Genomic DNA, 22,149 nt, shown 5'->3' with positions numbered 1-22,149 from the left:
GCACTACCATCGACGGATATGTTAAAAATGTATAATATCAAGTTTGCGCTTCTATCTGTTTATTAGGATGCGCACCCCTGATATTATCCCTTTTAAACATCTTCATGGATGTTTGCGAGGAGTCGCAAAACCAACCCGTGGCTCATCGAGGGATCCATAACTCAAAACCTTGTCAACGACAAAGGCCAGAAATGCATCAAATCCGCACCTTCACTTTATCAGCTATCTGTCTTCGCCGTCTTGTAATTTTGAAAGGTATGTTTTCTTCATCTTTATATTTTACATACAGTGCATCAACGATATACTAGTAAATTTATTTTGTGTGCACCAAACATCTGGCATCAAATTATATGTGCATAATCCTGAAAAATCATACTCCTTATTTAGAGAAGGCACGCTGTTGCTTAGCAATTTCTCCCCTTTTCAGTGCACCACTAGCAGCCTCATAGTACAATTTTGACACTCACCAAACACAGGGCTTTGTCACCCTCATCACACGGTACGTCAGACACAAGTCGCAAAGATTAAAGTTAATCGGCCACAAAGTCAGAGAGGGGTTAGTAGCAGTTGCTAACGATGTTACCTGCAGAATTTTTTTCCATGTTTATTCTTTATATATATTTTTTGAACTGGTAAACCGATATTTATCGTCACGGAAGGGAGGAGGGAGGAAGCGAGCAGGCAGCGACCGAACCAAACAGAGAAGACACAGTCGCAATACAAAAAACCAACACACCCAACGAAACAAAGAGGCCGAGGAGGAGGAAGAAGGGAGAGAGAGGGGGAAGCGCGTGAAGAGAGAAAATAAGGAAGGAAAGAAAAGAGTAAAAAGGGAAGGAAATAAGCGAGAGAGAGAGAGAGAGAGAGAGAGAGAGAGAGGGCACACAAACAAGCAAGAGAGAAACAGCAACAAAAATAGGGGCCGGAGGCGACGAGAGAGGAGGCGGAGGGAGCAGGCACGCACGCGCACGCGCGCACGCCGGGGAAATCATTTTTTGCTAGGGGGAATAAGGGGAGGCGAGGAGGGGGATCGCGTCGGAATTCCGGCGAATCGGCGGGATCCGGCCGGGATCTGCGCGGCGGATGAGGGGCCGGCACCATGAAATGGTCGACATTGCTCAGTAAGGTCGTCTTCGCCGCCCCGCAGCAGCAGCCGCCTCCGCCGCCGCCGCCCCCGGCGTCCCCGCTCCACGACCAGGAGGCCGACCCCGCCACCCCGCGCCTCAGCTCCGCCTCCGCCTCCGCCAGCGACGACGGCCGCGCCAGCGCCGCCTCCGGGAACTCGCCCTCGGCCGCCAGGTGCGTGCGCCCCCCCTCCCCTCCCGCCTGATTCCGTTGACGCCCCGGCGCGATCCCGCCGCGCCTGCTTGCGTCTCCGGGCCGAGCAATGGCCATCGGATTCGGGTTCCGCGAGCTCTCGATCGTCGACGGCGGCTTCCCCTATGCGTTTCCTCCCTGGAGATTTTGTTTGGTAGATGCGGGATTCGGCGTTAGATTGACGTTTTTTTTACTGATGACGGTTTGATTCACCTAATCAGATCACGTTTCTAGCTCAAGCTTACGATATAGCTGCAGTTTTCCCCCCTTTGATTTTGTCTTGCTCACGTGCTGTGGGGTGAAATGATGTTGGGTGGTTGGACGAGGCGTTAGCTCCATGGTCAATTCATGGATTCCAACGCCCCTGTAGCCTGCCCCCCTGCTTCTCATTTTCTTATGTGTTCTGCATGCGTTTCTTAGAATTACAGAGCCGTGGTTTTACACATTCCTTGTAGGACAGAAACTGTAATGTTTAGTTGTTATTATCGAGGCCAGCTTGATGAACTGGGATGTTCACATTTCTGATGCTGTGGGATTAAGATGGTGTGTATCACTCTTAACATGCGATTCAACTTTTTGCTACAACCCGTGTTACTGCGTGAAGTTACCTGTTAGGTTTGAGTGTTCATTGCTAGGATTGTCTTGTTACGGTTATGTGCTCTTTCTATATGCGCAATTTCTTGGTCTGCAAACGGACTTTTGCTGTAGTTGTTCCCTTTGCCATTGTTCTATTATCTGTTCAACACCCGTAAGCTACCAAGAAAGAAGAATTATTTTCGCACTTTCAGTACTAATGAGTTCCTGCCAGTCTTATTCCTTATCTGAATCACCACTAGATCATCTATTGTCATGGGATGAATAGTCTGATCATTTACTATGTGCAAAGCGTAGACCTTATACAGTAGTTCTCTCTTTTACCCGTTAGATTTACTTTAAACCTTTGCAGGTAACAGGCGTGTGGATGCATACTGCCACACAGCCCACACTCACACATTGTATGATTCTGATGCATGAATTCTACCTTAAAACAATGAAAGAAACATTGCAGTCCTTCATTTCAAATATTGTTGAGGGCTGAGGCATTTGATTCTGCTATTTGAAGTGAATGATGAAATTCTTCTCCAGAGGTTACATGGTTTACCCTTTACACTGTCGTTCTTAATATTCTTCCTCTTGCACTTGCAGGGGAAAAAATGAACTGGTGTCAGACTTCAGGAGGTTCTGGGAAGAATTCCGCTCTTCCAGCTCTGAAAAGGTATCTTGATGCTTTCATTTTGTCACTGTAAGCCAATAACATTTTTCTATTTGGTTCTTAGTCTAACAATTGTCTTATGATTTTTCCTGTGCAGGAGAAAGAAAGGGCCTTAAATTTGGCAGTAGATGTCTTCTGTAGGCTAGTGAAGCAGCAGTTTAGTGTAGCTCAATTAGTTACAAAGTATGACTCCCCGTACTTTCACTCTCTCAGATACTGTTATTGCATTGCTTTGTCGTTATTCTCTATGTGAAACATCTTCCCGCATATCTTTTTGTTAATAGCTTGTCTCATAATTGATACAGGTTAGTAGAAGCACATGTTTTTGCTTTTGTTATTGGAAGGGCTTTTGTCACAGATGTGGAGAAACTAAGAATCCACAGCAAAGGAAGATCCTTGCATGTTGATGATGTTATCGGCTTCTTTTCTGAGATCACAGAGGTTTGTCCTTATTGTGTCTATTTGTATGGCGCAATTTCCAAACTTCAGCTAACCATACACTGTCTGATAACTTCTTTCCATGATCCAGCTTGGCATATGTCCGGGTTCAAACTTGTTATATGCAGTTGAAGTTCTTGTGACAGAGGTTTGTCCAGTTGCCCTTCTTAACATCTTGCGATACTAATTTCCATTTATGTTTTATTTTTTCTGCCATCGTGTGTTCATCTGATGTTTAGTTTTCACAGTCATGGTAAAACATTCTGTGTAAGGTTTTAATAGTAATGTTAGGTGGTCCAAATTTCATTGCAATAAATGCTTGTTCGTTGATATATAAGCCACAAGATTATAACCCAACATGTTACATCAAGTCATTTTAACTTTATATTGCTAAGTAGGTAGTTGCTAATAGTGTGTTTATTTCCATTTGCAATGCTGTTTTCACTAGTATAATCTATTGTTACTTTGCCTGCTCTGTCAATGCACGTCCACGCTATCTGGAGGTTTAAAGTAATTCTAAACATCCTAGTAAAGAGAGCATTTCTTTGTTATTGCAAACCTTATCAAAACAGTTCTAGTTATTATTGTACTGTATAGCCGCTTCTTTATTTTGCCAATGGGTTTTTCTTCTAGTATTTGCCAGTGGATGTTTTGAAGGGATCATATAGGTAACTAATATTGCTAATGTTTGGTGTTATATTGTGTTGCGATGTGCAATCGGGTAGATTAGTGTGGCATACATCATTTTTTGTTTTCTATGCTTCCACTTTCAACTTCTGTAGTGCATAGTATGAAGAAGGAAGAGGCGTGCACTTTCTGATTAAAGTAAACTTAGCAAGGATAGGGTCTTGCACAACTGATTTCTGATATTTGAAATCCAAGATGAAACAACATTCACCAACTTTTCAGAGTAACATGCATTTCATGTTTAATTTCTTGGTTACAGACTATTGATAAGCAGCCTTTGTTGGATTCTGGTATTCTGTGCTGCCTTATATATATCCTCAATTCCCTATTGAGTTCTGATGAATCCTGCAAAAAAACCTCACCTGTTGGTGGAGAAGGATCAGCAAGTGGGAAGAATAAAGATTGGGGTCCTTTGCAATCTCGGCGGCTCGAGGTAACACTGCTCTTCTGTTTCTCATAGAAAGAGGACTTCCTTTGCAAGATTCGATAGTTGTTGACATACATTGAGGCAAAATTTTAGCTTATTAACCTATTTCTGGTTGCACTTTGTATATTGTCCTCTTCAATGTCCATCTTATTAACTACTCCCTCCGTTCCTAAATATAAGCCTTTTAGAGATTCCAATACTGACTACATACGGAGCAAAATGAGTGAATCTCTAAAAGGGAGTACAAGTCTTCTGCCTTATGTTCAAATACGTTATATGTTTATCCTATTCTTTACTTTGTCATGGCCAATTTTGGTTTTGACCTTATTTCTTGTTTTTTTTCTATGCAGATCGAGGCAAGTGTAGTGCATATAATGAAGGCACTAGCGAGCCATTCATCTGCTGCACCAAGTTTAATTGAAGATGACGCTCTACAGCTTCTTTTCCACATGGTTGCAAATGGTTCTGTATCTGTGTTTTCTCAGTTCAAGGAGGGTCTCGTTCCTCTTCACACAATTCAGCTTCATCGGCATGCGATGCAGGTAGGTTGATATGATACAGCGTTTATCTATGGATATTCCTGTCAGATCACAAGTTACTAAATATTTAAGTTAATAACCAAACAGGTTCTCAGTCTTCTTCTTGCAAATGACAATGGGACTTCTGCGAAGTACATAAGGAAGCATCAGTTGGTACTTATTTTTTTATCTCTTTACTGTGGATGGAAAAGTATTTCAGTTTTGTTGTTCTCTTGTTGGTGGTTGTTTTATTTGGTAGGTAAAATGTCTCCTTGGCACCAAACACCATGTAAAAATGCATCCTCAGTCATCTAGTCTTGATTTAAACTACTCCCTCCGTCCTATAATACTTGTCGTGGTTTTAGTTCATTAGTATATATCACTGGCTGTAACCTGCTGTTTTTGCTGATATTTCATGGCAAATGATATAAGTCTGAAGAGCACATTTAGACAATTACTTTTTTGGGCGTGTGTGTGACTGCAACATTTTGTTCTTTTACAAATATTGCTAATTAATTTTATTGACCCATTGTTAATTTTGCCTTTTAGATTAAAGTACTCCTTATGGCCGTGAAAGATTTCAAATCTCAAAGTGGTGATGCTGCTTATACCATCGGCATTGTGGATTTGTTACTGGAATGTGTTGAACTCTCTTATAGGCCTGGTAAATCACTAGATCTTTTGCCATTCATATGCATTTCTTCCAAGAAGAGATGGTTTGGTTCAAAATTTTCATTGCTTATGTATTAAATGTTCAGTCTTGAACGCTAATATTATGATGTTCCGTCTAACTTGCAGAGGCTGGATCCATTAGGCTCAGGGAAGACATACACAATGCTCATGGTTACCAGTTCCTTGTCCAGTTTGCACTCACACTATGCAGCTTACACAAAAATCAGGTTCACCAATCCTTGCCCAAGATAGTATCTGAAGAGAGTAGGTCGGATGCTTCCCGCAGATTAGAAGAAGATACATTCTCATGTGACCTTTCACCTCAGCTGTCCAGGTTGCTTGATGTTCTTGTAAATTTGTCGCAAACTGGTCCCTCTGAAGATTTTGTTGGTAAAAGTATGCAATCTTCTCATGGGAAGGGAACAGGTCACAGCAGAAGCCGAACCCCATCTGCTGACAAGTTTGCAGATGACATTTTGGAGATGAGCAGTCCCAAGGTAAAAGATCTTGAAGCCATTCAGATGTTACAGGACATTTTTCTGAAGGCAGACAACTTAGAAGTACAAGCTGAAGTTCTCAATAGAATGTTCAAGATTTTCTCGAGCCATCTCGAAAACTACAAGCTATGTCAGCAACTGCGAACTGTTCCTCTTTTTATCCTAAACATGGGCGGTTTCCCTGCAGCACTTCAAGAGGTCATCTTAAAAATTTTAGAGTATGCAGTCACTGTTGTAAATTGTATTCCAGAGCAGGAGTTGTTATCACTCTGTTGCTTACTGCAACAACCAATTTCTACCAGTCTTAAGCATACTGTGCTTTCTTTCTTCGTAAAGCTCCTGTCCTTTGATCAGCAGTACAAGAAAGTTCTCAGGGAAGTGGGTGTTCTTGGGGCATTGTTAGATGACTTGAAACAAAACAAGCTTTTCTCTGGAGATGAGCAGCAGAGCAAGATCTTTTACTCTCCGGAGATTAGGTCTGACACAGATGATATTCAGAAAACTGTGGACAACGAAGACTCCATTCTTTCACCGAAGTTGATGGCTTCTGGTTCCACGAAATTTCCCATGTTTGATGATGAAGGGACACTTAATGTTGCCTGGGATTGCCTTTTTTATTTGCTGAAGAGAGCTGAGACTAACCAGCAGTCTTTCCGATCTTCCAATGGAGTCAACACCATTCTTCCTTTCTTGGTATCAGAAAGCCACAGGTCTGGTGTGCTACGACTACTGTCATGCTTGATAATTGAAGATTCTCTTCAGGTTTGTGTTCTTACCTTATTCTCCCATGAAAATAACTCATTTTTCATCTGGAATTATCATACTTTACGGTCCTAACTTTTTTGGGCCTATGCTTGCCATATGACCTGTTGGTAGTTGTGCTAAATAAGTGAACTTCATAAGCATGGCAGGTGAACTGTGATTTCTTTAACATATGTAAACCTTGCTCTTTTTCAGGCTCATCCTGAAGAAATAGGATTACTGATTGAGATCTTGAAGAGTGGGATGGTATCAACCTCACTGGGTTCTCAGCACAAGCTTGACAATGATGCAAAGTGTGATACATTAGGAGCTTTATGGCGCATTCTTGGAGCAAACAATTCAGCACAAAGAATTTTTGGAGAAGCCACTGGATTTTCTCTTCTACTTACAACGCTTCATAGTTTCCAGAATGAAGGTGAAAATGAGGAGAATGAACCATCATTGTTTACTCACATGAAGATCTTTGGTTTTCTAATGCGCGCTATGGCAGCTGCTGTATGCAACAATGCTGTTAATAGGATAAGGCTGCATACAGTTCTGTCGTCACACACTTTCTATGATCTTCTCTCTGATTCTGGGTTGCTTTGCGTGGATTGCGAAAAGCAAGTTATCTTACTTATGCTTGAGCTTGCACTTGAGATTGTTCTTCCTCCTACCAGCAACCTGCAGGTAGAGAGCATCTCATCTGAAACCTCAGAGGACGAGCCATGTTTCTTGTCTGCAATCTCGTTTGGACTTTCAAAGCTTGATGTGGAACGTGTTTATAATGCTAGTGCAGTTGTCGTATTGATCCGCTCCTTGCTAATGTTTACGCCTAAAGTTCAACTTGAGTTGCTGAAATTCATCGAGAAACTAGCAAATGCTGGTCCCTTCAACCAGGAGAATTTAACTTCTGTTGGTATGGACGAAAGTTCTTGTTACCCTTTCTTTTCTTGTGATCATGTTGAGAAGAGTCCCTTATGTTTCTGTTCCCCTTTTTGTTATACAGGATGTGTTGGTCTTCTACTCGAGACAATCAACCCATTTTTGGAGGGTTCCTCTCCTATTCTCAATCATGCTTTGAGGATTGTTGAAGTGCTAGGTGCCTATAGGTCAGTTATATTCCATGAAATTCCATTGCTGATCTCATCGCACTAGCTCTTGTCCTTTGATTTTGTCTTACATGTAATTTTTTGGTCAGGTTGTCTTCTTCCGAACTAAGACTTCTTGTGAGGTATATACTTCAGCTGAAAGTGAAGCGTTCAGGTCATCTTTTTGTTAATATGATGGAGAAGCTAATTCAAATGGAAGATGTCAGACAAGGAGATATTTCTCTAGCCCCTTTCATTGAGATGGACATGAGTAAAGCTGGCCACGCATCCATTCAGGTTTCATTAGGGGAAAGGACATGGCCACCTGTTTCTGGATACTCTTTTGTTTGTTGGTTCCAGTTTAGAAACTTATTTAGAAGCCATTCCAAGGAAACAGAAAAACCATCAAAAGGGGCTTCTGGTAAAAGGAGTGCACAAGTTTTGCGCATCTTTTCTGTGGGTGCAGTGGATGACGCCAACACTTTGTATGCAGAACTTTATCTTCATGACAATGGTGTTTTTACTATAGCAACAAGCAATTCAAGTTCACTGTCATTTCCTGGCATTGAAATGGTGGAGGGAAAATGGCATCATCTTGCAGTTGTTCATAGCAAACCAAATGCATTAGCTGGCCTTTTCCAAGCAAGTGTGGCAAGCATTTACCTTGACGGAAAGCTGAGGCATACTGGCAAGCTTGGATACTCGCCATCCCCATTTGGTAAATCATTGCAAGTAACACTTGGTACATCTGCTACCCGTGGCAAAGTTTCTGATTTATCATGGCAGCTCCGCTGTTGTTACCTTTTCGAGGAAGTCTTGACACCAGGGAGCATTTGTTTCATGTATATTCTTGGACAAGGTTACCGGGGATTGTTCCAGGACACTGATCTTCTGAGATTTGTACCTAACCGGGCCTGTGGTGGGGAGGTAATGGCGATTCTTGATTCACTTGAAGTGGAAGTAACTGCACCTTCAAGCAGCCAGCGGATAGATAGTTCAGCGAAACAAGTGAGTTCTAGACTTGAGAGCAGTGGAATTGTATGGGATATGGAAAGATTAAGAAATCTCTCAATGCAATTGTGTGGGAGGAAGCTAATATTTGCATTTGATGGAACATCATCAGATGCTTTTCGAGCATCTGGGACTCTTTCCTTGCTTAACCTTGTTGATCCAACTTCTGCTGCTGCATCCCCTATAGGAGGTGCGTGAACTTCTTCCAGTTATTTGATTTATGTTTTGTCTTTCTTGATTGGTTGGAGTATGTCAAGATTTAATTAGCTCTTCATATTGACAGGTATACCACGATACGGACGTCTAAGTGGTGATGTTTATGTGTGTAATCAATGCACAATTGGTGACACTGTTCAAACTGTTGGAGGAATGCCTGTTGTGCTTGCTCTTGTTGAGGCTGCTGAAACTAAGGATATGCTGCATATGGCACTGGAATTGCTTGCATTATCTCTTCAGCAGGGCCATCAAAATGTGAAAGACATGCAGGCCTTGAGGGGCTATCATCTTCTCGCACTTTTTCTGCACAGGAGAATGTCATTATTCGATATGCAATCTCTTGATATCTTCTTCCGCATCGCTGCCTGTGAGGCTTCGTTTCCTGAGCCACAGAAATCAAATATAAACCGAACATCAAGCTATGCATCTGGTATCTCCCCAGATGCCAGTCTTGATGATCTCAGCCTACCTAAGTTTGGCGATGATCTGTCTTCTGGTGGATCACATGGAGATCTAGATGATTTTTCAGCTCAAAAAGATTCATTCAGCCATCTGTCTGAGCTTGAAAATGCTGACTTAGCTGGTGAGACTTCTGAGTTCATAGTTTTGTCAAATGCTGATATGGTTGAACATGTTCTCTTGGACTGGACTATATGGGTTGCTGCTCCTATATCAGTACAAATAACTCTTCTTGGGTTTCTTGAGAGGATGGTATCAATGCATTGGTTTAGGAACCACAACCTGACAATATTGCGTCGAATTAATCTTGTGCAGCATCTTCTTGTTACTTTACAGCGTGGGGATGTTGAAATTCCTGTGCTGGAGAAGCTAGTTGTGCTGCTTGGTGTCATCTTGGAGGATGGTTTTCTAGCTTCCGAGTTGGAGCTTGTTGTAAGATTCATAATCATGACATTTGATCCTCCAGAACTTAGCCCAAACCGTCAGATTGTCCGGGAGGCTATGGGAAAGCATATTATTGTGAGGAACATGTTACTTGAAATGCTCATTGATCTACAAGTAACCATAAACGCTGAAGAGTTGCTGGAGCAATGGCATAAAGTTGTTTCATCTAGATTGGTCACATATTTCCTTGATGAAGCTGTGCATCCGACAAGTATGAGATGGATCACCACTCTATTAGGAGTTTGCCTTACATCATCTGCTACATTTGCTCTGAAATTCCGTACAAGTGGTGGTTTCCAAGGGTTGAATCATGTGCTTCCAAGCTTTTATGATTCTCCTGAAATATATTATATAATCTTCTGTTTGATTTTTGGGAAGCCTGTTTATCCTCGAGTTCCGGAGGTCCGCATGCTTGATTTCCATGCTCTCATGCCTAGTGATGGAAACTATGGAGAACTGAAGTTTGTGGATCTATTGGATACTGTTATCGCAATGGCGAAAGCTACATTTGATTCATTTATTATGAAGTCTATGCTTGCACATCAGAATAACAATCTTTCACACCTTAATGGCACCTTGGTTGCTGATCTTCTGGAGGCAACATCAGACATGGGAGGAGATCTTCAAGGAGAAGCTCTGATGCATAAGACATATGCAGCAAGGTTAATGGCTGGTGAAGCAGCAGCACCTGCTGTTGCTACTTCAATATTGCGGTTCATGGTTGATTTGGCAAAAACGTGCCCACCATTCTCTGCTGTTTGCAGGCGACATGAATTCCTAGAAAGCTGTATTGATCTATATTTCTCTTGTGCAAGGTTTGTATGATGTGCATATATCAAGTTACCTGGTGTTCTAGATGTTCAAACTGACCCTTACTTTTGTTCTGCAGGTCTGATTGTGCGTTGAAGATGGCAAAAGATCTAACAACTGCTGCAATAGATGAGAAGAACATGAATGATGATGACAATGGAAGTTCAAAAGATACCTTTCCATGTTTGCCACAGAATCAGGAACAATCTGCCAAAACTTTGAGTGCTGCAAGTTTTCCTCAGGAGCAAAAAAGCACTAGCTCAGGAAGTACCGACATGCAGAACTCTTCTGATAATGGTGAAGTAAAAGCAGACATTTCTCTCAGTGAGGAGCTCAGCACCAAGTTTTTAAATGGAGAAGCAAGCCAAGTGTTTCAGAATGCTCATGATAAAGGACCGTTATCAGCTGTGAGATCAAATGGCATTGCCGATTCTCACCAACTAGCTGATTCACCCAGCTCAGTATCTGTGATTAACATTGGATCCCCTGTTTTGTCTGAGAGATCGACTCATAAACCAGCAAACACCCCTACTGCGTCTCCCATGGCCCCATTCACTTCTTGGGCTGGTAGCTCAGGATCATATACTGATGGTAGACACCTAACGGCCTCTCCATCCATGTCTTCAACTATATCTGCAATGGACCTCGATTCATCTCCTGATCTAAAGACAAGCATTCAGGGATCGCCTGCAGTGAATACATTTTTCCCGATCAGTTCGAAGCTTCTGCTTGACATAGATGATGTAGGTTATGGGGGTGGCCCTTGCTCTGCAGGAGCTACTGCTGTTCTTGATTTCATTGCTCAAATCCTTGCTGATATTATATCAGAGCAGCTCAAAGCAACACTATTTATTGAAAGCGTTCTCGAGTCTGTGCCTTTGTTTGTAGACGTTGATTCTGCTTTGGTTTTTCAAGGCTTGTGTCTAAGCAGACTGATGAACTTCCTTGAAAGAAAACTCTTACTCGATGATGAAGAAGATGAGAAGAAACTCGACAAGAGTCGCTGGTCTGTCAACTTGGAACCACTTTGCTGGCTGATTGTTGACCGTGTATACATTGGCTGCTTTCCAACCCCAGTCGGTGTACTGCGAACGCTAGAGTTCTTGTTGTCCATGTTGCAGCTTGCCAATCAAGATGGCCGTATTGAAGATGCAGTACCTTCAGGTAAAGGTATTTTATCCATTGCTCGAGGAACCAGGCAACTCGACCCCTACATCCATGCCATATTGAAGAACACAAACCGTCTGATAATGTACTGTTTCCTGCCAACATTCCTTAAGAATCTTGGGGAGGATGAACTGCTGGCAAATCTGGCTTTCCTAACAGAAACAGGGAGAAATTTAGCTTCAAAACCTCCCCAAGAAGAGTATTCTGTCGATATTTGTACCATTCTTCAGCTTTTGATTGCCAACAAGAGACTGATTCTATGCCCAAGCAATGTTGATAATGATCTAATGTGTTGTTTCTGCATCAATCTGATGGCACTTCTTCGTGACAAGAGATTAACTGCGCAAGACTTTGCGGTGGATTTACTTAAGTACCTGGTAGTGCATCGACGCCCATCTCTCGAGGACCTGCTTGTTTGTAAGCCTAACCAGGGGCAACAAACAGACATTCTGCATGGAGGGCTTGACAAATTGCTGACTGGGAGTACATCCGTGTTTTTTGAGTGGCTCGAGAATTCTCAGCAAACAATTAGTAAAGTGTTAGACCAGTGTGCTCTAATAATGTGGGTTCAGTACATTACTGGCTCAGCAAAATTTCCTGGGGTGAGAATAAAAGGCATGGAAGTCAGGCGCAAGAAGGAGATGGGACGGAAATCACGCGAAATTGTAAAGCTAGATGCCAGACACTGGGAGCAGATAAATGAACGGAGGTATAATCTTGATTTGGTTCGTGATGTGATGTCCACAGAGCTGAGGGCAATTCGTCAAGACAAATATGGATGGATATTGCATGGAGAAAGTGAGTGGCAGAGCCAAATTCAACAGCTTGTACATGAAAGAGGTATTTTCCCCATTTGTCAAGTATCCACAGAACCTGCATGGCAGTTATGTGCTGTTGAAGGACCATATAGAATGCGGAAGAAACTTGAGAACTCCAAATTTAAGATAGATACTATTCAGAATGTTCTAACCAGCAGCCTGGGGTTTGATGATGTTACTAGAGCCAAGAAAGAGGATGGAGACATGATGACATCTGGGTCAGATACAATGTCGGGCTTGAATCTTTTGACCTATGATACTGAGCAGAGGGAACTTGATGCTGCTGATTTTGCATCTTTCAAAGAGGATGATGACATATTCAAAGGAGGAAGCACAGCGTCACCTCCAATTGGCTGGACTGATGATAAAAGCAGCATCAATGAACAGAGTCTTCACTCTGCAAATGATTTCGGAGCAAAATCAAGTTCCTTTTCTTATCACATGTCAGAGAGTGTCCAAGGTAAATCTGAGTTATATTCACCAAGACAACCACCTTCAGTTAAAGGTACTGATACGAGAACCTCAGAGGATAAATCAGATAAGGAGTTGCTTGACAACGGAGAGTATCTTATCAGGCCTTATATGGAACCTTCTGAAAAGATCAGGCATAAGTACAATTGTGAACGTGTTGCTGGTCTTGACAAGCACGATGGTATATTTCTTATTGGGGAGCTTTGCTTATACATTATTGAGAACTTCTACATCGACGATTCCAACTGCATTTGTGAAAAGGCCGATCAAGATGAGCTTTCTGTCATTGATCAGGCTTTAGGTGTGAAAAAGGATATAATGGGAAGCATTGATTCCCAGCAGAAATCACCTTTACCATGGGGTGCAACTGCAAAGGACTCACTTGGTGGTAGAGCATGGGCATACAATGGAGGTGCTTGGGGTAAGGAAAATCTTTGCAATAGCAGCACCCTGCCTCATCCATGGCATATGTGGAAGCTTGATAGTGTCCATGAGCTCCTGAAACGTGACTATCAGCTTCGACCTGTTGCAATCAAGATTTTCAGCATGGATGGGTGTAACGAGCTTCTAGTTTTCCACAAAAAAGAGAGGGAGGAAGTTTTCAGAACTCTGATTGCCATGAACCTCCCACGGAATAGCATGTTTGTATTCTTAATCCTTTGCAGTTATATACGTTGAGTTAATTCTATGCACACTTGCTTAATGTTAAGATTCTATCATTTCTTAGTTCTTACTAGTATAACTGGTTCGTGTCTTTCATTGGCTAGCATAGTAGGTTCATGTTTCAGTATTGTCTGAAATTAGTGTTTTCTGAGAAGTGGGTGCAGTCGGTCAAAACCAGCCAGTCAACTGCAAATACATGTAAATTTATGAAATCTGAGTTCTTATTAGGCAGATCTTGCCCGGTTCCTGTGTTTAACTAGAGCTGTTTGCTATCAATGTTTCTTCCTGAATGGTCTCTTGTAATTACTAGCTCAGGAGGCAGTGAAAGGATTTTATCTTCATCTTTTATGAACGATCTGAGCTTGTAGGATTTGGCATTTTAATGTTTTCACTTGTCACCTTTACTTATGTTAGGATGCTCGAGTAAAGAAACTTGATAATAAACATGGCTTTCCACAGGTTGGACACAACAATATCAGCTTCCTCAAAGCAGGATAGTGGCGAGGGGAGCCGCCTTTTCAAAGTTATGGCGAAATCTTTTTCCAAAAGATGGCAAAGTGGAGAAATTACCAACTTCCAGTATCTCATGCATCTAAATACACTTGCCGGTCGGGGCTATAGCGACCTTACACAGTACCCAGTATTTCCATGGGTTCTTGCAGATTACGAAAGCGATAACTTAGATCTGAGTAACCCACAGAGCTTCCGTAAGCTTGATAAGCCAATGGGATGTCAAACAGAGGGAGGAGAAGAGGAATTCCGTAAGAGGTTTGTTCATCTAACACTTATCAGGAATACCTCTTTGTTCTTTTCTTTTTCAGTTGATGAAAAATCTCTACTGTCTTCAGTGCTTCCCAACATCTAACATCAACTGACTAACCTCTTCCGTTACTTTCAGATATGATAGCTGGGATGACCCTGATGTACCAAAGTTCCATTATGGTTCCCATTATTCAAGTGCTGGGATTGTTCTTTTCTATCTTCTAAGGCTGCCTCCATTCAGCATGGAAAACCAGAAACTGCAGGGTGGACAATTCGACCATGCAGACAGGTTGTTCAATAGTGTGAAGGATACATGGACAAGCGCTGCTGGTAAGAGCAACACATCAGATGTGAAAGAGCTCATTCCTGAGTTCTATTATCTGCCCGAGTTTTTGGAGAACCGGTTTAATCTGGACTTGGGGGAGAAACAATCAGGAGAGAAGGTATTACTTTGACAGAAGTTCACTACTCTTTGCGCTGGGTGTAATGCTGATACTCTAACCAAGGCTCAGCTTTTTGAGCCAAGCATCTAAACTTTGTGAAATAATGTTCTCAGGTCGGTGATGTTGTTTTGCCACCTTGGGCGAAAGGTAGCACCAGAGAATTTATTAGAAAACACCGGGAAGCTCTGGAATCAGACTATGTATCTGAGAATCTGCATCATTGGATTGATCTTATTTTTGGATATAAGCAGAGAGGAAAGGTATATAGCATCTCAAGCTCCTGTAACTTTTATCTTTCCCCTAGTCCTTGTGATAGCACATACTCCATACATGTTTGTGATTAAATCAAGTATATTGTTTTTACGATAGCACATACTCCCTCTGTTCCAAATTACTTGTCTTAGATTTGTCTAGATACGGAGGTATCTAGCACTAAAATGAGTCTAGATACATCCGTATCTAGACAAATCCAAGACAAGTAATTTGGAACGGAGGGAGTACATGTTTGTGATTAAAGGAGCTGCCATTTGGTCATTATGATAGCGCATACATGTTTGTGATTAAATCAAGTATATTGTTTTTACGATGGAATTATTTGGATATAGGTTTGTGTTTTTCATGCTCCCTGAGATGTACTCCCTCCGTTCCAAATTACTCGTCGCAGAAATGGATGTATCTAGAACTAAAATACATCTAGATACATCCATACCTGCTACAAGTAATTCAGAACGGAGGGAGTAGTTTTGATCATTTATTTCTGTTGTGTAGAACTATTTGTATATATTTGTGGACAGTATTGTAGTATCAAACAGAGTGAAGTATATAGTGAAGCAAAAGGAGTATTAATGTTAACGGTCTTCCATATTTCACTTTGTAACTTCCGCTTTTATTCATTGGTTGCATTTGTAATGGCTATTTTCTTTTGTGTATGGCAGGCAGCTGAAGATGCCGTCAATGTTTTCTATCACTATACATATGAAGGCAATGTTGACATAGATGCAGTATCAGATCCTACCATGAAGGCTTCAATACTGGCACAGATCAATCACTTTGGCCAGACCCCCAAACAGTTATTCCAAAAAGCCCATCCACAGCGACGGACTGACAGGAAAATTCCTCCTCATCCTCTACGGTACAGCACCTATCTCACACACCAAGAGATCCGCAAGACAGCATCATCAGTGTCCCAGATCGTGACCTACAATGACAAGATCCTAATTGCCGCATCAAACAGCTTGCTCAAGCCAGTTGCTTACAGTGAGTACATCTCATGGGGATTTCCTGACCGCAGCTTGAGAATATTGACATATGATCAGGATAGACTTCAATCAACACATGAGAACCTTCATGGTGGTAGTCAAATTCAGTGCACTGGAGTGAGCCATGATGGCAACATTCTCACCACAGGTGGTGATGACGGAGTAGTTGCAGTATGGAGATTTGTGAAGGATGGCATTCGTCGTCTCCTGAGGATGGAGAAAGCCCTGTGTGCTCACACTGCCAAAATAACATGCATCTATGTCAGCCAGCCTTACTCGTTAATAGTCTCAGGCTCTGACGATTGTTCCGTCATATTGTGGGACCTGACAGGCCTGGTCTTTGTGAAGCAGCTGCCTAGGTTCCCAGCGTCAGTGTCTGCATTACATGTGAACAACCTCAATGGTGAGATTCTGACTGGTGCTGGTGTTCTTTTTGCCGTTTGGAGCGTCAACGGAGACTGTCTTGCTGTGGTGAACACCTCTCAGCTTCCTTCTGATCTCATCTTATCTGTGGCAAGCACCACACACTCAGACTGGCAGGATACAAACTGGTATGTGACAGGCCATCAAAGTGGTGCTGTGAAGGTATGGAAGATGGTGCACTGCACGTCTGATGAGGCAGCAAACAACAAAAACAAATCCCCAACAACCACCTATGGAGGGCCGGGTCTGGATGTCCAGACGCTGGAATACAGGCTAATTCTTCAAAAGGTTCTCAAATCACACAAGCACCCGGTGACTGCCCTTTGTATACCGCCCGACCTGAAGCAGCTTCTGAGCGGGGATGCCAATGGTCATTTGTTTTCTTGGTCACTGAAAGATGACAGCTTTAAGGGCTCATAGCGATAGAGAAATCAGGATTCACCTGCACATATCAAAGACATTGATTTAAAGTATATCTGGTAATCTGACAAGCATCTGCCCGTGTTGACAACCAAGAGCACATGGTTGACCTTGGCTCGCAGAAACGTGCTGCATGAGGACCCGTCTTGACGCCCAGGCCATTCGGCATCGGAGGACAGGCAAACAACAGAAACACATTTGAAATGGGGAAGAAGTGGATGAGACAATGGAGGCGTCGTTGTGCTGACAATAGAATCTTCTTATACTGTGCATTATGTGCTGGCTCCACCTCCTGCTCTTGGTTTTGTTTTGGTCAGGAGAAAGAGTTTCATGTGAGGTAGAGAGGCCAGTGTTTTGTAAAGTGTGTATAGATGCTTTGGTGGTGGTGGTAGTGGTTGTGGTGGAACGATGGTGTGATGTTGTACTGTCTATGGTTTTGTTTCGGGGGATGGATGTAAGGGAAAGGAAAGGGGGTGTTAGGTTCCTTTTTGCTGTTTCAACTTGACCCCTCAGAAGTGGTGTTGTTCATTCATTTAGTGGGTGTAATTTGAGCACCCTTCTGTTCACTCTGCCAGAGTTGAGTTCATTGCACATACATACATGCAAGCAGTGAGATTTTGTTCGCTCTATCTATGCGAGTCCCGTTTGATGGCAAAAGCCTACTATCTCGTCGCATGTTTGTCATACAACAGTCTATATACACCTATAGAGGGACGCCAACATAGAATCAATTGCACAATTGGTTACCGAAACTCCTAACCCGTTCATTCGATCTGCCTTAAAATTTGTGTTTTGATTTAATTAGAAGAGGACGGAAATCCAAATGTCGCAAACACGTCTAGATGTGTCCGTAGACATCCGGTCGAGCAGAGGCCATCCAACCAAAGTCATCAAATGTCCGGACGGGACGGGCACCAAATGTCCAGCCTTGTCCTGTCTTCGTTGTAATCATGCAATCAAATAGTTGTAAACAAATGCAAGTACTAGCATGGAAGTCAGTGAACAAACTTCGCCGCATTGGGATCCAAGTCGTGTGCCTCGACGTACATCTTTTGCTCCTTGGAAGCTTCCATAGCAATGTTCCTCTCCTCGAGTGATCGTATCCTAGACTAGGGGGTGCTTACCACGTCGTCTTCCGGTTAGGTGAGCCGGGCCGAGGACCTCCTAGATGATTTACCAGTGTGCCTCGTTTGCCGGGCCTAGGAGCGCCAAGATGGAAACTTCCGAAGACTTCACGCCACGATTAACCTAGATGTAACCGATCTATGTACACCCCGATATCTAGTAGCACTCGTACAGGACACGCTGACACACCCATATATCTCGCGGTAGATCAACCTGTAACTTGTACTCCCTGAAAATTAGTACAATCCTAGTAGGAGGTGGGTATTATCTCTTTGAGAGAGACCGAACTTGGGTAAAATCATGCGTCTGTGTTACCATCGTGCCAAGGCTACCAACTCGGGACCCCCTACCCGAGATCTGCTGGATTTGACTCCATCATTAATGGCCCATGTAGGTCCCTCTGAGTAGTCAAAACGGTTCGATCCTGCCTCTAGATCGATGATCAGGTTGGTTATGGATTAACCTTTTTCCTGGGACAGATCTTTGTCTTTGGCAACATCACTCTCTTTGCTGATTCGACCGGCCACCTTGGCCAGATCGAAAACTTTGTCCCAGGTCAGATTGTCAGATTTGGTAACCTGGAGCATGCCACAGATTCGCTCGACGAGCTTGCCTTCTCGGGCCGGGTGTCAGACCAGATCGAGGAGCGTGCTAATGTGCCCGTCCTAACCCTCGAGTCAGTCGTGGTTCAATACGAAGGCATGGCCCATGTTCTCCGACCTCGAGTCAAGATCTGAACATCATACTCGACGACCAGACGCCAATTGTCAACAAAGTGAAAGGAAATATACCCTAGAGGCAATAATAAAGTTATTATTTCCTTATATCATGATAAATGTTTATTATTCATGCTAGAATTGTATTAACTGGAAACTTGATACATGTGTGGATACATAGACAAAACACAGTGTCCCTAGTAAGCCTCTACTAGACTAGCTCGTTAATCAAAGATGGTTAAGTTTCCTAGCCATGGACATGTGTTGTCATTTGATGCATGGGATCACATCATTAGGAGAATGATGTGATGGACAAGACCCATCCGTTAGCTTAGCATAATGATTGTTAATTTTTGTTGCTATTGCTTTCTTCATGACTTATACATATTCCTTTGACTATGAGATTATGCAACTCCCGGATACCGGAGGAATGCCTTATGTGCTATCAAACGTCACAACGTAATTGAGTGATTATAAAGATGATCTACAGGTATCTCCGAATGTGTTTTTTGGGTTGGCATAGATCGAGATTAGGATTTGTCACTTCGAGTATCGGAGAGGTATCTCTGGGCCCTCTCGGTAATGCACATCATAATAAGCCTTGCAAGCAATGTGACTAATGAGTTAGTTACGGGATGATGCATTACGAAATGAGTAAAGAGACTTGCCGGTAATGAGATTGAACCAGGTATGGAGATACCGACGATCGAATCTCGGGCAAGTAACATACCCATGACAAAGGGAATAACATATGTTGTTATTGCGGTTTGACCGATAAGGATCTTCGTAGAATATGTAGGAACCAATATGAGCATCCAGGTTCCGCTATTGGTTATTGATCGGAGATGTGTCTCGGTCATGTCTACATAGTTCTCGAACCCGTAGGGTCCGCACGCTTAACGTTCAATGACGATTTGTATTATGAGTTATGTGTTTTTGGTGAACGAAGTTTGTTCAGAGTCCCAGATGAGATCACAGACATGACGAGGAGTCTCGAAATGGTTGAGAGGTAAAGATTCATATATTGGAAGGTAGTATTCATACACCGGAATGGTTTCGAGTGGTTCGGTTATTTTACCGGAGTACCGAGGGGTTACCGGAACCCCCCGGGGAAGTATTGGGCCTAGATGGGCCTTAGTGGAGAGAGAGGAGGGCCGCAAGGGGTGGACGCATGCCCCCCTTTCCCTCTCCCTCTCCTCCTCCTTGCTTTTCCCCTCCGGTGAAGAAAGGAAGGGGGGGGGGGGCGAACCCTACTACTAGGAGTGGAGTCCTAGTAGGACTCCCCCCATGGCGTGCCCCTCCTGGCCGGGCGCCTCCTCCTCTCCTTTATATACGAGGGCAGGGGGCACCCCATAGCACATTAATTGTTCTCTTAGCCGTGTGCGGTGCCTCCCTCCACAGTTTACTCCTCCGGTCATAGCGTCGTAGTGCTTAGGCGAAGCCCTGCGCGGATCACATAACCATCATCATCACCACGCCGTCGTGCTGACGGAACTCTCCCTCGACCCTCTGCTGGATCAAGAGTTCGAGGGATGTCATCGAGCTAAACATGTGCTAAACTCGGAGGTGCCGTACGTTTGGTACTAGATCGGTTGTATCGTGAAGACGTTCGACTACATCAACCGTGTTAACCTAACGCTTCCGCTTTCGGTCTACGAGAGTACATGGACACACTCTCCCCCTCTCGTTGCTATGCATCTCCTAGATAGATCTTGCATGATCGTAGGATTTTTTGAAATTGCATGCTTTATTGTATGAAATGCAATCGCCATGTAATTGCTTTACTTTATTACTATGCGGTAGCGATAGTCGTAGAAGAAATAGTTGGCGAGACAACAACGACGCTACGATGGAGATCAAGGTGTCAAGCCGGTGACGATGGAGATCATGACAGTGCTTTGGAGATGGAGATCAAAGGCACAAGATGATGATGGCCATATCATGTCACATATTTTGATTGCATGTGATGTTTATCTTTTATGCATCTTATTTTGCTTAGTACGGCGGTAGCATTATAAGATGATCCCTCACTCAATTTCAAGGTATAAGTGTTCTCCCTGAGTATGCACCGTTGCTACAGTTCGTCGTGCCGAGACACCACGTGATGATCAAGTGTGATGAGCTCTACGTTCACATACAACGGGTGCAAGCCAGTTTTGCACGTGCAGAATACTCGGGTTAAACTTGACGAGCCTAGCATATGCAAATATGGCCTTGGAACACTGAGACCGAAAGGTCGAACGTGAATCATATAGTAGATATGATCAACATAGAGATGTTCACCATTGAAAACTACTCCATCTCACGTGATGATCGGACATGGTTAGTTGATATGGATCACGTGATCATTTAGATGACTAGAGGGATATCTATCTAAGTGGGAGTTCTTAAGTAATATGATTAATTGAACTTAAATTTATCATGAACTTAATCGTGATAGTTTTTGCATATCTATGTTGTAGATCAATAGCTCGCGTTATAGCTCCCCTATGTTCTTGATATGTTCCTAGAGAAAACTAAGTTGAAAGATGATAGTAGCAATGATGTGGTCTGGGTCCCGTGATCTGAGGATTATCCCCATTGCTGCATAGAAGAATTATGTCCTTGATGCACCGCTAGGCGACAGACCTATTGCAGGAGCATATGCAGACGTTATGAACGTTTGACAAGCTCGGTATGATGACTACTTGATAGTTTAGTGCATCATGCTTTACGGCTTAGAACCAGGACTTCAAAAAATGTTTTGAACGCCACGGAGCATATAAGATGTTCCAAGATTGAAATTGGTATTTCAGACTCATGCCCATGTCGAGAGGTTTGATACTTCTGACAAGTACTTTGCCTACAAGATGAATGAGAATGGCTCATCCAGTGAGCAGATACTTAGAATGTTTGGGTAGTACAATCGCTTGAATCAAGTGGGAGTTAATCTTCCAGATAAGATAGTGATTGACAAAGTTCTCTAGTCTACTAGAACTTCGTGATAAACTATAATATGCAAGGGATGAAGAAAATGATTCCCGAGCTCTTCGCGGTGCTGAAATCAGCGAAGGTAGAAATCAAGAAAAGCATCAAGCATTGATGGTTGGCAAGACCACTTGTTTCAAGAAAAAGGGCAAAGGAAAGGGAACTTCAAAAAGAATGACAAGCAAGTTGCCACTCCCGTGAAGAAGCCCAATGCTAGACCTAAGCCTGAAACTGAGTGCTTCTACTATAAAGGAAATGGCCACTGGAAGCAGAACTACCCCAAATACTTGGCGGATAAGAAGGATGGCAAAGTGAACAAAGGTATATTTGATTTA

The 22,149-nt window shown here is 42.9% G+C and overlaps 1 protein-coding gene across 1 annotated transcript; it reads left to right on the top strand.

The window, feature by feature from the left end:
- Positions 1-781: 781 nt before the first annotated feature.
- On the top strand, positions 782-17,635 carry LOC119303103 (protein SPIRRIG-like). Its single transcript, XM_037580190.1, has 19 exons — positions 782-1,299; positions 2,503-2,572; positions 2,667-2,752; positions 2,875-3,010; positions 3,099-3,155; positions 3,954-4,127; positions 4,472-4,663; positions 4,748-4,813; positions 5,189-5,303; positions 5,438-6,570; positions 6,766-7,468; positions 7,559-7,661; positions 7,751-8,841; positions 8,935-10,585; positions 10,660-13,677; positions 14,159-14,467; positions 14,598-14,904; positions 15,018-15,164; positions 15,840-17,635. The coding sequence occupies exons 1-19, from the start codon at positions 1,100-1,102 to the stop codon at positions 17,004-17,006; spliced, it is 10,725 nt and encodes a 3,574-aa protein (XP_037436087.1). The 5' UTR covers positions 782-1,099; the 3' UTR covers positions 17,007-17,635.
- The last annotated feature ends 4,514 nt before the right edge of the window (positions 17,636-22,149 follow it).

Source organism: Triticum dicoccoides, chromosome 5A (assembly GCF_002162155.2).
Source record: "Triticum dicoccoides isolate Atlit2015 ecotype Zavitan chromosome 5A, WEW_v2.0, whole genome shotgun sequence".
In the NCBI taxonomy this organism is placed as follows: domain Eukaryota; kingdom Viridiplantae; phylum Streptophyta; class Magnoliopsida; order Poales; family Poaceae; genus Triticum; species Triticum dicoccoides.
Note: the sequence above shows the minus strand (reverse complement) of the source record. Positions and strands in the feature narration are given on the sequence as shown.

Excerpts from the sequence above, each read along its gene's own strand:
- LOC119303103 (XM_037580190.1), top strand. The coding sequence starts at position 1,100 with ATGAAATGGTCGACATTGCTCAGTAAGGTCGTCTTCGCCGCCCCGCAG. Across the intron at positions 5,304-5,437 it reads TGAACTCTCTTATAGGCCTG|AGGCTGGATCCATTAGGCTC; the intron begins GTAAATCACTAG and ends TCTAACTTGCAG. Across the intron at positions 14,468-14,597 it reads GAAGAGGAATTCCGTAAGAG|ATATGATAGCTGGGATGACC; the intron begins GTTTGTTCATCT and ends CGTTACTTTCAG.